This window comes from Podarcis raffonei, chromosome 2 (assembly GCF_027172205.1).
Source record: "Podarcis raffonei isolate rPodRaf1 chromosome 2, rPodRaf1.pri, whole genome shotgun sequence".
Taxonomy (NCBI): Eukaryota; Metazoa; Chordata; class Lepidosauria; order Squamata; family Lacertidae; genus Podarcis; species Podarcis raffonei.
Window position 1 is genome coordinate 98487088 of NC_070603.1, and position 17653 is coordinate 98504740.

General features: G+C 43.5%; 1 protein-coding gene across 1 annotated transcript in view; it reads left to right on the forward strand.

Annotated features, from left to right (window-relative positions):
* Window positions 1-16085, forward strand: part of TAFA4 (TAFA chemokine like family member 4) — a 128436-nt gene extending 112351 nt beyond the window's left edge. The window contains 3 exon segments of the mRNA XM_053378742.1: window positions 10715-10798; window positions 15945-16026; window positions 16028-16085. Of these exon segments, the coding sequence (XP_053234717.1) occupies window positions 10715-10798; window positions 15945-16026; window positions 16028-16085 (224 nt within the window).
* The last annotated feature ends 1568 nt before the right edge of the window (window positions 16086-17653 follow it).

Consider the following 17653-nt stretch of genomic DNA (forward strand, 5'->3'; position numbering starts at 1 on the left):
AGCTGTGCTGTGTGGTGAGTGGGCCTATCCTTGCCCTTATGCTGGAATTTTTCTGAACACATTTTCCCTTGCCACTAATAATAATAAATACTTGCGCTTTTTGGAATATGAGAAACAGAACTCTCAAGCTATAAATAGTATTCCATTTTGGGCGTATTAGTAGACCTGTTCTGAAGAAGGGTTAATTCACTCTGTGAATTTGTAAATTCTCAGCCATGCTCCTGACATCACACACTCCAGGGCCACATTCACACCATACTTTTAAAGGGCTGTGATGCGACTTTAAAAGGCCACGACTCTCCCTCCAAAGAATCCTGGGAACTGTAGCTTTTTTAAGGGTCTGGGAATTGTTAGGAGACCCCTATTTCCCTCCCAGAACTACAATTCCCAGAGAGGTTTAACAGTCAGTCCCTCATCACAGGGAGTTCTGGGAACTGGGAATTGCCCCTCTCAGTTCAGGACCTTGTTCCCTTAGAACTAATTTATGCCGTCATGCTACATGCGGAACTGGCATTTCTGTCTCAGCACAGCTACATGAAGAAATGTGGCACTGGCAGAAATGGAGGGACCCCAAAAGTTGTTCCATGTAGGATCCCAGGGCACATTTCATTAAATCTCAAAGCCACGTACGAAGCTTTTAAAAACACACACAAATGAACAGATGTTATGATGAACATATAAATAAACAACAGCGGCAATTGTGACAAGAATGAGAGAACGAAAGCTTCTGAAAAGATCAGATACCTAAAGGCAAATGAGGAAAAAAGACACGATTTTGCTTGCCTGGGTACAGATGTCATTATTGCTAATAACGGAATATATACAAGCCTGGTTATAATTGCTGGTAATCATCACAGTAGTGCTTGGGCAGGTAAACATCCTGATATCATAACTATTATTAGAATTGCTGCACCAGTTCTATCCCTGGCCCCTTTGATGAAAACATGAAGGTGTTCGCTTCCTCGGGTTAAATGCATGTTTATGGCTGAAATTTAGCTTGCTGAAAAGATTCAGGAAATTGCTCAATATTTCACTTTTCCTTCCCGTTCCCCCCAGCAACTACACAGTAGCATATTTCCCTTTTTACGGGATAGCTTTATGTTAAGAAATGGCACCTATAAGTCTTAATTAGGGTTTCTGTCAGCACCAGTGGAAGGAATCTTAAGATGTAAAATGTGGTGAGATTTACATTTAAGGAAAGCAGTGCAATGTTTTAATAGCTTGCCGCTAATTAATATTGACATAGAAATCATATTTGTTAATCCACATGGAAGAGACTTATCTTCAGTTTTCATTGCTTTCCACACAAAACCATGTGAAATAACAAAGAGCCCCGGGTTTTTCCTAACTTCCCCTGACGTTTTAATTCTGTGAATTAACCCATAAATAAATGGAAACTCGCAACAAACACCCCACACCCCAAACACTGTAATAGCACCACCACCACCACCAATTTGTACATACATAAAATCCATGTATGAATTGTATTACTGCACAGATTAATTCAGAAGAGAAACCAAATGTGCCTTGAAGCCAATATAGATGAGCGGATGCCTCACTGCACTAAATAAGTGGGGCAAGATTATTGGCAAGTGGATTTTGAGGGAGGGGAATAAATTTGTCAGCACTGGGGCGCAGGAGAAGCCAGCAGGACAAGACCACAGGGAAGGAGCAGATGAAAGGAGGTGGGGCAGAGGGATGAAACGTCAGCTAGAAGGGCTTAGGATGAGTGCAGTCATAGAATCATAGAATTATAGAGTTGGAAGGAACTCTGATGATCTAATCCATGGGTAGGCAAACTAAGGCCCGGGGGCCGGATCCAGCCCAATCGCCTTCTAAATCTGGACTGCATCAGCGTGTTTTCACATGAGTAGAATGTGTCCTTTTATTTAAAATGCATCTCTGGGTTATTTGTGGGGCATAGGAATTCGTTCATTTTTTTTTCCTTTTCAAAATATAGTCCAGCCCTCCACAAGGTCTGAGGGTCCGTGGACTGGCCCCCTGCTGAAAAAGTTTGCAGACCCCTGATCTAATCCAACCACCTGCAATGCAGGAATATGCAGCTGCCTCATACGGGGATCAAGCCTGCAACCTTGGTGTTATCAGCACCACATTCTAACCGACTGAGCTATCCGGTCCCCTCTACTTCCAAGAGTACTGGATGCCTTTTCCTCTCTACCTTGGCCCTCAACAGCAAAGGCATTTTCATTGAACACAGCCAATTTTCTTCATTGAATTTATGCTGCTCTGTTCCATTTCAGAACTGTTTTACATGTTTTACAACTGGGCTAATTTTTTATCTGTTTAATAGTTGTATATTCTATTTGTTGTAACTCACCCTGGGACCTCATAGTGAGGGACAGGTAAATAAATAGTAAAGGAGAAGGGGTGATTTGTGCCCAGCTAGTCCATCATTCTGTTCTCCCAGCAGCCAACTAGGTGCCTATAGAAAGCCCACAGGCAGGTCATGGGCACAGTAGCCCTCTCCTACTCTTGCTCCTCAGCATCTGGTACTGGAGTTAATATAGACATCACAACAAATCTAGCTTTTGTTAAGGAAAAATTCCGGGGTGAGAGACTACTCAACAGCCCAGCTCGTCGGGGTGCAAGTCCCCCGCAGGTCCATGTGGTCAGTAAAAGAAGGAAGCTCCAGCCAAGTAATTAGGAGCAAAACAGTGGTCAGTAGACCATGATCTTTATTGTTGCGCAACAGGTCCCCACAGGAGTAAGAATATGGAATATGGAATATGGTGATGTCGCAGTGCATAAGGCTGGATACCAATAAATAGTGGAGACCTTCTTTAACATGTCCACTATTCACTATGGCATCAAACCATAATGGATGGCATCTCTGAGCACTGTGGATGTGGCTGTACCCAAGGTAGTATGGTGCTACTTTGGCAGTCTAGATCTCCTCCCTGCACCTACAAAAAATTGCATGAGTACGCTACTCAGGAGTTGGGTGGGAGAAATGTTTTTCATGAGCTGCCCAAGCGTTTGCTATTTGAAGACTTTCTTCAGATATTTACATATTCTCTATGCCACATAGCCTCTTCTTTTATTTAGAGATTAGATTTGCCTTGATGCTTACATTTTTCATACCGTATTATGTGTGCATGCAACTCAGATTTAATTACTCAATATACATTATATATATGTGTGTGTGCGCACGCGCGCTGAATGCTAGGCAATGCCTGCACATTTTATGCTATGTTCCCTGCAACACTAAAGCAGGACTTTATGGTGGACAGTAAATAGATATTTACTAAAATATGCATCAGTGTAGGAAAGGTAGAGCTCTTGGCTTTTGTGACGATATCCTAATTGCAGGGGTAAACTGGACATTACATCTAATTTGTCAAAACAAATCCTTGCTGAAACAGTTTGGTGCCTGTACTTTAGATTTTAATAAGGAAAGCATTATGGATGCAAGAACCAGAGGTATAAAAGTAGACACCCCTGTATTTCCCCCTGTAGTGTGATGGCTTAGCATACTTTATTTATACTGTAAGCACTGAGGTAATTTATTCAGGTACTTTAGGGCAGAAACCCATGCATGTCCATTTACAGTTTGCATTTTTTAAATTTTTTTTTGTGATCTAACCCAACCCTGTGGAGGCCTCCATGCTGCAGAAGCCTGAAGGAGGTTTTTAATTAAGCTTGTCTCCGCCTGGCCCCACTTGTGTAACTAATTATTTTCAGTATCATGAAAGACTTTCATTATTCATTTCCCTTTCAAAGAGCTTATCCCACCCCCGATTTGCACTGTGTAACTTGAACCTATTTTGTAAATGATTTTTTTTAAAAGAAAAACATAGCTGTTTGGCTTCTTTGGAATGATTTCATTTTACTCTCTCTCTCTATCAATAAATGTAGGCTAAAGTCATGCTTTTTCATATATGGCAGTAGAAATACCTGGAATGCCCCCAATATGCAGGGTTCACAGGCTTTGGATGGAGAAGTCATCTTAGAAACTATGATAGCTGGTGGTAATGGGTGCTCCAAAGCCACTGAAGTTACCTGGGCTTCTGGTGACATGGCACACCTGAGTGATACACCTGGTCCTTCAGAGAGAGTCCAACACTATCCAGGGCAGATGAACAATGCAATTCCTAGACCTGGGAACCAACCATCCATAGGGTGTCTGACTTGTCAGGTTTCACCCTGATCTAACCCATAGCTACAGTTAAAAAGGTAAAGGTAAAGTACCCCTGACAGTTAAGTCCAGTCATGAATAACTCTGGGGTTGCGCTCATCTCGCTTTACTGGCCGAGGGAGCCGATGTTTGTCCTCAGACAGTTTTTCCGGGTCATGTGGCCAGCATGACTAAGCCGCTTCTGGCGAAACCAGAGCAGTGCATGGAAATGCCATTTACCTTCCCGCCGGAGTGGTACCTATTTATCTACTTGCACTTTGACGTGCTTTCGAACTGCTAGGCACCGGCTTAGGTCATGCATGGTGTCTCCTGATTCAGATGTTACAGATAAATTGAGCTGGGTATCATCAGGATACTAGTGAAACTATGCTCCTAATCTCCTAATGATTGCCTTTGCGGGCTTTGTAAGGATATTAACTAGCACTGGGGACAAAATCATGCCCTGTGGCAGGGGCGGACTTTGGTCATCTTTTGTAGTATGCCACCCTGTGCGAGGCCAAAATTTGGCAACACCAAATGGATTTTCTCAACTTTGTGCCTGCTCAGCTCAGAGCCCTGTGCAGGGGAACTGCCTGCACTGCCCTAAATCCAGCACCCTGCCAGGGTGCAGAGGCACAAGCACCCAATACTCATATAAATAAAAGTGAGCACCTTAAAAAAGTGTCCCCAACTCACAGAGATGGTCCAGGAAGGTCCTGTGGTTAAACGTCTCCATCGTTGTTGAGAGATCAAGGGCAGTGAGCCTTGTCCTGTTCCTCTCCCTTCCCCAAACTGAGCCTGAATCCAGATCGAAATGAAGTTTCATCTGAAGGTGTCTATGGCTGAACTACCTGCAGGATTGGCAGGGGTTCAAAAACCAGTTTGTAAGCTTTCATGGAATTCATGGATTCAAACAGGCCATAAATGCCTAAGCTGGGCAAACTTTGGTTACAACCAAAGAGATTTGCACTGTTTTGATTTAAATAGGATAGGAAACTTTGTTTTAGTAGATTGTCAGGCACTAATAGCACTCACCAGGAACAAACACAAACAGTAATTAAAATTTGAAATCCATCCTGCCCAAAGCCTTGCGTGCCGTAAATAAGTGAAACGCCAGCCTTATCCATCGAGTCTTTCCTTAAGAACTATCTCATTTGTGAAATGGGTCTAATAATAGTCATCATGTTGCAAGGCTTAATTGATGTTGGTGCAGCACTTTGCCGTTCCCCAGTTCAGCTACGAAATGTAGATAGTGATGGAAGTAAAAGCAGCTCATTAAAAGAAAAAGGATAGCAAGGAACAAAGAGAACAGATGAAAAATTGGGGGTAGTTTGAAACTGCTGGCAGGCCCTATTGATCTGCTTCTCGGAAGGAATTCTTCACCCCCTCTAAAGATGCTGGGGTCTATGGCATCTCTTTCCCATTACAGGTCTCAGTCTACTCTCTGGCCACACTCTCCTATGGATTGAAAACAGGCCAGAATCTTGCAACTACAAAATATGGGAAAGAAGGGCAGCGAAAGCATTGTCCGAGCAGTGGAACAGGACACGCCACTGTCTCCGAGCTCCTTATAGGTAGACCTACCCCTTTCTGCTTCCTAGGGGCTCCTTGAGTCTCCAGAAATGGGCCTGACTCATGCTTCTCCTCCCCACCGGCTGACCCACAGATGTATCGATCTGCTGAGCTCTGGAAGCAGCGTTGCAAATGAAAAGGGAGAATAAAACATTTAACAGAAAGGGAAGGGATCGCAGCAGCTTTTAACTGCCTTTGCGCTGCAGTTGCAGGAGTCCAACAGAGCCACACACTATTGTGTTTCATTAAAGGTCAACCTTTTCTGTGTTACTTAAACAAGCGGCAAACACTTGACTTTAAAGCGATCATCAAGGGATTTGGCTTTATTCCCCCTCCCTTCTCTTTTGTGGGAATAAACACTCTCGGGTTAGTACCTGGAACTTGGCTGGCAGCCGCTAGAAGAAGATAAAGCATTAATAAGCCTTGTGTAACTGCCTTCTCCCAGCGTGTAAAATGTGGCTGTGAGTAAATCTTCCCAAGCTGAAGTATTCTGTGTGCCAAAGGACTTTGAAGGGTGGTACACTCTGCACTAACAATAGTTGCTTTTAAAGAAAACTTCTGTTGCATCTAGGGAACTAGAGAAACCCAGAGGATTTAATCCCAGTATACTGGTAAATCTTCGCCTTCAAGATGTAGTCTTTTGTCAAAACGAAAGCAGCCTTCTGATATCTTCATTCCTTAGAAAACCGTAATTAGGAGAGCTTCTCTGAACACTGCTAGCCAGACAAGAGTAGTTCTAAACCCCACCGGGATTCCCTGACAAAAAAAAGTGACAACAGATGTTATCCTTAGTGTGTTTCTAGCTGTGAAAGAAAACACACACACACAATTTAGCCTGCAGTCCTATAGCTGGGAATATGCTATGCTGATCTCAAGAGGACTTACTTCATTTTTTATTTTTTTATTTATTGATTGATACATAGAAAGGAAAACACAAATACAAAATTACACACAAGAATAACAATAAACACAAAATTTTCTTAACAAACAATAAAACATAAATTGGTCTTAGCACGACAGACCCGACCTCCCGTCTATTCCTTATTTCAATTTTATATTACTTATTGCCAATACGCACTTTCATCATAATTTAACTTTTTCTTAATATATATCTTTACTCTCATGTCTAACTTGCAACTATTACTGAAATTCCTCAGATGCTGTGAGGGCGATTTGGCTGCGACATCTGTCACCCCATTGATCAACAGGGTTTATTCAGCTGATCTGGCTGGCTAGGCAGTTGTCCCCTTCCTCACGGCTCCATGTGCATCCCTCCCGAAGCCGTATGCTCGGTGGAAGAGGACGACCACCCTGGAGAGAAGGGGTGTACCGTTCTTCGGTCAAGGGTGTACGATAGCTGCGCTCCCCTGCTAGAACCTCCAAACAGGACTTACTTCTGAGTAGGCATTGTTTAGGACTGCACGGCTAAACCGGTAGCTCTTTGCGTAAGCCATGGTACCTAGATGAGAGAACCTGCTCCTGGAAAATTTGATGTTTGTGACATCTGGCAGGATCAGCAAAAGAAGTCATTCAAGAAAAATTGTTTATTTATTGTTTATTTAAAATAGAGTATGTTCCAGATTTAGATTCCCTGTTTTGAAGCAAGCCCTAACAAAGGAGCTTGCAATAACTTAACAGACACAAATATCATTCAAAATGATCGCAACATTTAAACAGTTTCATAAAGGCAACCTAAGCATAAAGCTACAAAAACTAAGTAGCAGCCAACTAAGGAACTGGAATAAATATTTGCTGGTAGCATTATATTATGATCTGGTAGATTGTATGCATATTTTATTAAATGAAACTTCAGGTAACGAAATTACAATACATAATGATAGACTCCCATCCAAAGACACGCCTGTTACCCACATTGAAAATGCATAGCAGAAATGAAATAATTGAATCAGTATCAAAAGCTACTGAATTTACCACTGCCAACCTGCTGTTACATAATTTATAGGGGGGGCACCCTGTGAGATAATAGTTTGTTTTGTCCTTTACATGTAAGAATTGTGGTTTGGTATGCTACTGTAAAGTAAAGAATCTATGTATGTCTACCCAGAAATAAGTCCCACTAAACTCAGTGGGACGGACTTCCAGGTCAGTGGATTTTGTATTGTCACCTTAATCAGCTATACACAGTAAAATCATGTTAGATAACAGAATTAACATTTATTTCCATATTTTAGCTTGAAATTCAATTTAAATTTGTAAAGTAATTTCATATGAATTGATGAATTGCACCCACTGAATCAAATCTAATAAGGGATGTATAAATACGCTTTATGGGGTCTCCCTGCACAGAAAAAAGAAAAGAAAATACTAATGATCACATTATGAAAATGAAAGAGAAGACTGATGAAGGGCAACTGTCTTTGCCAGCAATCATGTACAGAGGCTGCTTGAATCTCATTGAAGTTAAATGGATTTCGGCTGAAGCTCAACACAAGGAAACATACTTGAGTAAAAGTGCACAGGATTGCACTCTTAAGCAGCCTAATATTATGCAGGAATGCATCATGGGCATACAACAGCATTACTTAAAAGAAAGAGACGTATCTTACTAAAATCTGTGTTCAGAATATTTTATTACTTACTTATTTTGTTCTTTGTAAACTGAATAAAATGTCCAGTGGCCAACAATAGCTCTCATAATAGCTTAGAAATAAAATTAGAGATGTGGTACCATATGAGCAGAATAATCTCCATTGCCAGTCCAGCTGGGTTAGTGCTCCCTGGGCTGGTCGATGGATGCACTGAAACAGCTGCAGCACACCAAAACAGGGAATTTCAGGCTGGTTCTGGTGGCAATGAATACATCTCCCCATCACCACCACCAGCAGAGGAAAAGAAATGGAAAGGCTTTGTGTGAGGAAGGTGGAACACAGACAAACAGGCGTACACACTTTGTCTTGCCATGTCTTATGATTCTGGCAGGCAAAAGAAACCAACAATGGTGTGCAGTAACAGCAGAAGTGTTAGTCTAGGGCAGGGGTGAGCAACCTTTTTCAGCCGTGGGCTGGTCCACTGTCCCACAGACCATGTGGTGGGCCGGACTATATATATATATTTTTTTGGGGGGGAATGAACCTATTCTTTTGCCCCACAAATAACCCAGAGATGCATTTTAAATAAAAGCACACATTCTACTCATGTAAAAACACCAGGCAGGCCCCACAAATAACCCAGAGATGCATTTTAAATAAAAGGACACATTCTACTCATGTAAAAACACGCTGATTCCCAGACCGTCCACAGGCCAGATTGAGAAGGTGATTGGGCTGCATCCGGCCCCCGAGCCTTAGGTTGCCTAACCCTGGTCTAGTGGTTCTGGCAATGGAGACCACCATGCAGGCATCACCATGCAGACCCAGGGATTGGGGAACCTGTGGCCCCTCAGATGTTGCTAAACTGCATCATCCCTGAACATTTGCCACATTGGCGAGGTATGATGGGAGTTGAAGTCCAGCCTCACCTGGAGGGCCAGAGGTGCTCCATCCCTGACGCACGAATGTGATTGGCTACACAGCACCAGTGTCACAGTCGCAAGGTGATATTTAATTGGCTGAGATAACAGTAGAAGGGGTTCGGACTACTCCTCCCACACACATTAAAATAATGTGCGAGAAGGTCATGGCGCCACATGGGCTAGCCTTCTGCCATTGTTCCTGCCATGGTCCCTGCTCGTGAACCCACCAGTCACACATTTGACAAGCACGAGAAGCAATGTACATGAACAGACCTCCTCTGCCTAAGGAGGGATCCTGATTAGTCCATTCCAATGAGACTCGTTGCTAAGAAAGTAAAACCAGGTGCTGAATTTGGGGTTTTACAAGGTGTGGCAGAGCTGGCATGGTCCTTGGGTTCAGCTGACTCTGTGCTCAGTCAGGTGGTAGGACTAGGATTCCTGTCTGTTATCATTATTATTAATTTCATTTATATAAGACAGCTGCATATATAAAAACAGTTAAAGCAATATATGTAATTTTAGTGACCTACAAAAAGTATCAATTTCTGACATTTTTAATACAATGTTAAAACCTTTTAACACCCCCAAAATAGTTGCACCTGTTAAGTCAAGCATTCATATTTCCTGTGGTTTGGGGTAAGATTTGTATTTTACGTTACGTGCAGGTTTGACTCCTATTTTCAGAAAAGCCTTTTACTCCTATTTACAAAAGCGATTGATAGTCTGACCTTCAACTGCTTTGTTGGTAAAGGTCCATATATTTCTAGCTTGTTACACCAGGCTTTTGCTTTGAAAACCATTTTTCTGCTTCTGAGTTTTCAGTCCTGGCAAGTATGTTTATGTTGACTTTAGCAAGACTTACTTCTGAGTAAACATGTTTAAGATCCTTCTGGCGGTTCCCTCACTGCGAGAAGCCAAGTTACAGGGAACCAGGCAGAGGGCCTTCTTGGTAGTGGCGCCCTCCCTGTGGAACGCCCTCCCACCAGATGTCAAAGAGAACAACAACTACCAGACTTTTAGAAAACATCTGAAAGCAGCCCTGTTTAGGGAAGCTTTTAATGTTTGATGTATTAGAGGATTTTAATATTTTTTTTTGGAAGCCACCCAGAGTAGCTGGGGAAGCCCAGCCAAATGGGTGGGGTATAAATAATAAATTATTATTATTATTATTATTATTATTATTATTATTATTATTATTAATCTATGAAACTATTTTTGGAGGAGTGATCCTAGAATGACTTTTGCGTGAGGTCTATATACTCAGCTTGAATTACACATGATGATTGCATTCAGATACCATGTTCTCAGTCTGCCCAGTTGCTTTATGCTGTCAACTTTGGAGGATCAGCAACAGCTTGAAGCATCTCTCCTGCCCCTGCCTTCTCCCCTTGATATAATCCTTTCTAGTTTCATCAAACCACAGTTTCCCATGAGAATTGAACTTACTCTGTTGCCATTGCCTTTGCTTATAAATCAGCGTGATGGCACTTGCTCCATTTTGCTCTTTGACAAGCCATTTTCTTTTTGTCTTCCAGCTGCCATTGTCATCCAGAAGTGGTGGTGTCATATGAACCCTTGCCTGGATGGAGAAGACTGTAAAGTGCTTCCAGATTACTCAGGTTGGTCATGCAGCAGTGGAAACAAAGTCAAAACTACCAAGGCAAGTTCATGTACCCTTTTCATTCCCTTTCAGTGAATACTAGGTCATTCGGTGACATGGGTAGATCTTACCAATACAATGCCCCAGGCCGAGGGGAGCAATCTGCTTTTCCCTATAGGAGTGAATGGCTTCAAGTACAGGAGTGCACTCAGGGACATCTTCCTGCTGAGAATGAAGTTTGGGTTTCCAGTGATGAGCCATCAATATGCTTGAAATACTCTCCTTGCCGCATCTGCTGTAGACAAACCTCTCGTGCCTAATGCAAACTTCTCTGCATAGTATTCTAAATACAATGCAGTCAAACGTAGCATTCTATGCATATTAAAGTTATATCTTTAACAGTGTGGTCATCTTTTGGGTTCTGTTTTGGAGTCATGCTAGAGTAGCCTTCATCAACCTGCTGTTGTTAGCAGAGGCACTTGAATAATGCAGATGGGAGTCAAGAGAGAAAAATAAACATTTACCGAACAAAACGGAATATATCTGCTGAGCAGAAAAGAAAAAAACAACAACAGAGGTGTTTTACTTTTCTGACAGGGCTTGTTGAGAGCAGGATTCAATTCAACTAAACTTCCCCAAGAAAACTCCCTCAAAGCTAGGCAGCCTATCAGAGTATATTCTACCTCACCAAAGAAGGAGGAGGAGGAGTTTGGATTTGATATCCCGCTTTATCACTACCCTAAGGAGTCTCAAAGCGGCTAACAATCTCCTTTCCCTTCCTCCCCCACAACAAACACTCTGTGAGGTGAGTGAGGCTGAGAGACTTCAAAGAAGTGCGACTAGCCCAAGGTCACCCAGCAGCTGCATGTGGAGGAGCAGGGAAGTGAACCCAGTTCACCAGATTACGAGTCCACTGCTCTTAACCACTACACCACACTGGTTCTCACCAAAGACCATGCCAATTTCTCTAGTTGCTTTGCATCACCTTAAATTAACAGAATTAACCCTTAAACCACACATTGAATGATCTCTGCTGTTTCACTTCCAGCACATTGCACCCTCTAGCTGTTTTACACATACAAAAGCCCTGGGAACAAGTAACACAACACAAATGATGATAGAAGCTACAGGAGCACAGAAGCAGCTGTATTCTTGATCATGAGAAGCATCCAGCAGTGCACCTGGTCACAGAGAGAAAGGAATAAGGAAGGAACAGGTGACCAGAAACAACTGGAAGTCTATGTAGAGCCATTCCAGGGCAGTTGGGGGTATAGGACTTAGCAGAGCTTAGGTTGACAATGAGCAGAAACTGTTCTTCTTCACATGTGTGGAGACATGGCATAGGGAACTCTCCAGTTCAGATTTAGGCCTCTGCACACATTTGAGATCAACTACTGTGCTGAATTAGCACCCAGGAGTGCCCTAAACTGGCTTTGCCTCATTAAAGTAACAAGCTATTAACTCCCCTCTTCAAAGAAGAGATTCCCCAAGAGTGCAATCCACATCCCATCGAAGTCAGTGGCAACGCTTACTTTGATCTTAATGGGCTAGTACTGCACCCAAAGGTGCTGCAAGCATCTTTACTTTGATAAGAGGCCTTTTCCATTTTCTTGTTATCTTGTGGAGTATACTTTTGTGGAGTGAAAAAGCAAGGGCAAGGGATATCCAGATAAGGCTCAAAAGCCACCTTTTATAGTGTGAACTCATGTATCTGGGGTATAGGGGCTCCAGCTTTTGGGAGGGCTGAGGAGGGGAAGAGAAATATAAAATTTTGATTTTACTTTTGACTCCCCAAAGTGCAGCCACTGTATATGGCACTTCTGTAAGTTAAAGAAGGAAACAATTCCCCAAGTCACCATGAAGCAATATAAGGTCTTTATTATCGTCATCATTCTCGATTCATTAAAATGTTGCTGTCAATCTAAGAAAAATGCCCAGCGCTGTATACCATGTTTTAGTTCTGTGTAGGAATAAGATTTCCATAACAGTAAATTCATTTGGGTTATGGGCAGTCATAAATAGTTCCTCTCTCTCTCTAAAAATGATAAAGGACGGTACTGCCGACGCTGAATACTGGTGTCTAGTACGTACCTTAAATATATAATGGTATAAAGTTAGCCAGCTTATTGATACATTTATTACTTCACTAGGCCAGCTGCTGGTTCTAAATGAGCTGTCTGGTTGATCTCAGCCAGAACTTGTCAAAACTGCACTTCCAAAACAAGGCTGCGGCATTGGTAGACAGCGACCTTCTCCAGGTGTTTCCTAAATAGGTTGAATAAGCATGCTAGGGGGAGGCAGTAGGGATGAGTGCTCCCACACAAAGGAGGATGTCTGAAGAGGAGAGCTGGCCTGTGCTTTTGGAGGCTCCCCATGTTGAGCAAAGTCTCAGGAAACTGACCTGGGGTACAGAACAACCAATGGCAGGTTGTAGATGGTGGATAACAGGTAGTAGATGAAGACCTGCATGGCGTTTCATATCCCCAAGGAGGACCTTGGGGAGTGTCTGAGGGATCTACAACTGCAATGGAATTAATGTGGCAATGCGCTAGCTAGGATTCAGCAGAAGGTGGAGTTTGAGATGGAGGTCATTCATTGGTGCCTGGGTACAGATCCAACAGCACCAACAGGATAGTGAATGGTCTTGGGTCACCAGTGGGATGTTGGGCTCCTCCTCCAAAATGTCTTTACGACCCTTCCTGGGGTTGGAGCCTGGACGTTCTTTCTGTTCCTCCAGAGAAACGTTTGTGGTGAATTCCACTTTAAGTCTCTTATGTCCAGTGAAGTACGTGATGGCTCTGGTTGGTTTGTGGCATCTGACTGCAAATCACCACAAATTTTGTGATGATGATTTCAGGACGTTAAATTATTATTTTTTAACCAGTTTGAAGATTCGGTGCAATAGTTAATAAACTGTGTTCACGGATGTGAAATGCAAAAATGGGGTCAGAATTGTTTTATTGGAACTAGCAAGGGGACATGCTACGGAGGATGCCTTGACCTCAGTGTGGTTTCGCTTTAATACATACATACAGCACAACAGAACAATGGCCTATCCCCTCCAACAGCATACGAATCAATATGGCTAACCTGACCCAACAACCTAGCCCGCCTTTCTCACACAAATAAGCCGCATCACAATCAACTAATAATAATAATAATAATAATAATAATAATAATAATAATAATAATAATAAATTTTATTTATATCCCGCCCTCCCCAGCTCAGGGCGGCTAACAACAATAAAACAATACAAAAGTACAACACAAACAACACTCTAAAATCATTCATTATAAAATTAAATAAATTCAAGCCACTGGCCACCATTGGGCCAGAGCTCCGCGAAGATTGCCGAGGGAGGGAGTCAGGCTGTGCCCTGGCCAAAGGCCTGGCGGAACAGCTTTGTCTTGCAGGCCCTGCGGAAAGATGTCAAGTCCTGCAGGCCCCTAGTCTCTTGTGACAGAGTGTTCCACCAGGTCGGAGCCACAGCCGAAAAAGCCCTGGCTCTAGTTGAGGCCAGCCTAACTTCTCTGTGGCCTGGGACCTTCAAGATGTTTTTATTTGAAGACCGTAAGTTTCTCTGTGGGGCATACCAGGAGAGGCGGTCCCGTAGGTACGAGGGTCCTAGGCCGTATAGGGCTTTAAAGGTTTAAACCAACACCTTAAACCGGATCCTGTACTCCACCGGGGGCCAGTGCAGCTGGTATAGCACCGGGTGAATGTGATCTCGCAGCGAGGACCCTGTAAGGAGTCTCGCTGCAGCATTCTGCACTAAGCACAACCAACCAAGCTTGGGAATCCCTAACCTCGCAATATCGATAAAAATAAATAAATACATAAACATGCTGACCCAACCCTCCGACGCTAAGAATAGGCAATAGAACGAAATAACAATATCCCCCATCTCTCTCCCCCCTCACCTTTTCCCCAACTGCAAGATGTCTATGACAAAAACGACTCTCACCAAACATAAACGAACTGTGAAAAAGACTATGAACTGAAAGTGGAGGCAATAGGTATTAGAATTCCTGCTCCATGATTGCAGTCATGGGATTTTTGTCGATCACATGACGGTGTATGTTTTGACTCCACAGAGTGGGAAGTGACGGAGACAGGATGTTTGGGTTACTGCGTTCTGTGAAGTGGGACTATTGTCCTTTGTTCTTTCTCTTTGCTGTCTGATGCTAGAGAGAGAGGGAGCCATGTTGCAGTGCTCTGTGTGTGTTTATATGTAAATAAAGTAGATTAGCCAAGATGCTGAGTTGCTGAGGTCTGTCACCCAAGGTGCGCAAACTCTGCAGATCTCTAAGTGTGCCGGTGTCGGTTGGCATCGGTCGCTGTGATGTTTGGGCTGAAGAAAGCTTTTGAAGCTCCCGAACGATCGACCAAGAGGGAGGGAACATGCCAGTCGGGCATGTGTCTCTGCCAGAGTCCTACTCGAGTGTAGGCTGAACTCCTGACAATAGGTGTGCCTTTCCCTGTTTATCTGTTTGCTTTGTTACACACACACACACACACACACACAAAACCCCCTAATAAAAACCAATAAAAAAGAATTGTTTTATTGGAACAAATATCAGTGCAATCTGTGCAATTGCTGCAATGCATAGAAAAAACAACTTGTTGGCATCCATCTCTCCTGGGAGACAATGGAAGAGTGTGCCTCTGGGGATGAAGCCAAATCATTGGAGAGTTACAGTGCCTGCTGTGGCTGTAGAGAGACATGTTTTGTTGCAGCTGGGGCAGATGAAGGCATCCAGTTGTGCTGATGTGGGTGTACCATGGTGCTGCTTCTTTCTGTGCTCCTCCCAGCACTCATTTCTCCTGCGGTCACTGCTGTGCATATATGACCTGACTGATTGTCTCCAGGTGCTGTGGTCCTCTGTGGTCATACATAGAAAAAGCTGTCACCAATTGGCCGTTAATACTGACTTGCTTCCCCAAAGCAGCTCCCTCCTTTCTCTTTTCCTGTTTCTGTATGCATGTAGAATGCTTACTGTGCTCAGAAATGTGCATAATCTAGCAAGCACAGGTCAGCAGTTGAAACCCTGAACGTGTGGGAATTTATGAAATCTCTGGAGAATCCATCTCCTCCTGCCAGTATTTGCCACTATCAAACTATTTATACACAAATTGTCACTTTCCTCTTTTTCTTTGTTTGCAGGTGACACGGTAGCAAAATGTAAACATGTGCCAAAGTTGGACCGATGGGATTTACAGCTGCATTGCCCAGAGACGTTCATTTTGTGAAAAAAAGTGTCAAGTCTGGACTGCCAACTTTTCAAAACAGCTGGCACAAACTTGAGCAGTGCTCCTTTTTAATAAGGAGACCACACTTCTCAGTCTATGACTTTCCTACAAAGAATGGAATACATTTTAAAGGCAGAAGCTCCGAGTCTAACCCTTTCACGCTCAAGAGGAACATCTGTAACCAGAACTCCTTCCAAAGTGCAACAGAGATCTCCAGGACTTTTATTCATGACTTTGTAAATCCTGAAACCTTGATTCAAATTGCTTGGCAGGAATGGTGAGGTTAAAAACCAAGGGTAATTCAGATGAAGGACCCTCACCATGAAAATGATAGGGAAGACAATCAAATTGCTCTTAGAACACCCGCTTCAATATATTTTTACCTGCAATTTATTAAGTATCAAACAAAGTAGGGAAGTCAGTCATGATGTTTAATAAATAAGTACCCCTTGCCAATCTTCATATTCTGTTATAGTGTGTGCAATTATGTTTTCCCTCCATTTGTTCAGTTTTAAGGACAGTAATGAAAACACTCATTCCAAAAGTAGATAGATTTTAGCACGCCAGATAATTCTGTCCAGCAGAATAGAAACCGTTGCTGCTTTGCTGCCAGAAACTGAAAGAAAATGGAGCCATTAAATTGGTATTTTCACCCAAGTCAATGAACATTTGGATCACGGCTTCACATTCTCCTATGTACAAATGTGAGGTGCGTCTTAAGCAAGTCTGGTACCATTTTGCTCTAAGACATCTCCACCAATGGGTGGGGCTAGGTAGCTCACTAGGTCATCTCTGCAGTGAACCCTATTGGCATTGTGCAATGGCGCAGGACTGCCTGCCTGCCTGGAGTACAAAGGTCAAAGACACTGGAACTGCACACCCCGCAGGCACAGTTAGATTCTTTCCCGCAGCAAAATGTATAGGGCATAAGAGAAAATGAAGCACGCTATACTACTGCTGTGTGAGTTTCCTTCTAATCTCTTAACTGTCACTTGTCATGCACTTGTATAGATGGCTCTGGAGCATCAAGAAAGTCTTTAGGGTGAGGCCTTAGCATCTTAAGTTCTGTGCTGCACTAGAATACTTGTGCACTGGTGCTTTGCTGCATCTGGGTAGGGAGGCTCTTCCTAGTGGCTTTGACCTGGCTGCTGCGACACTGCAGTATCTCTGTGCTGGTCCCGAGGGCTAACCGTGCGGCGAGGTCCAAGTCCAGTCCAAGGTCGAGGGTACGGTATGGAAGCTGTCCATCAAAGCTGAAGCTGGGTCCAAGGCAGGGAGTCAGGTGAGGTCAGAAACTCTGGCAGAAGAGCAGGACAGGGTGCAGGCAGGAACAGGCTACCAACAATCTTGCTCCCGCAAATAGTGACTGGGGCTGGCTGGCTTTTATTTGCCCCAAGGCATAGGGCGGTCCCGGTCCACAGGTGACTCGCCTTTCCTGGCCTGGAGGCCAGCACTCCTCCTGCGGGAACTTAGTTTCCTCTGCCTCTCTGCCCTGAGCCTCTGCAGCTCAGGAGAGGCTGGAGGGTTACCGGACCCAGAGGCAACCTCAGCCTCCCCTGACGGGGCTGAGAGTGGAGCACCTGTAGGCAATGGGTCCTCCATCACCTCAGGAGCCAGAGCAGA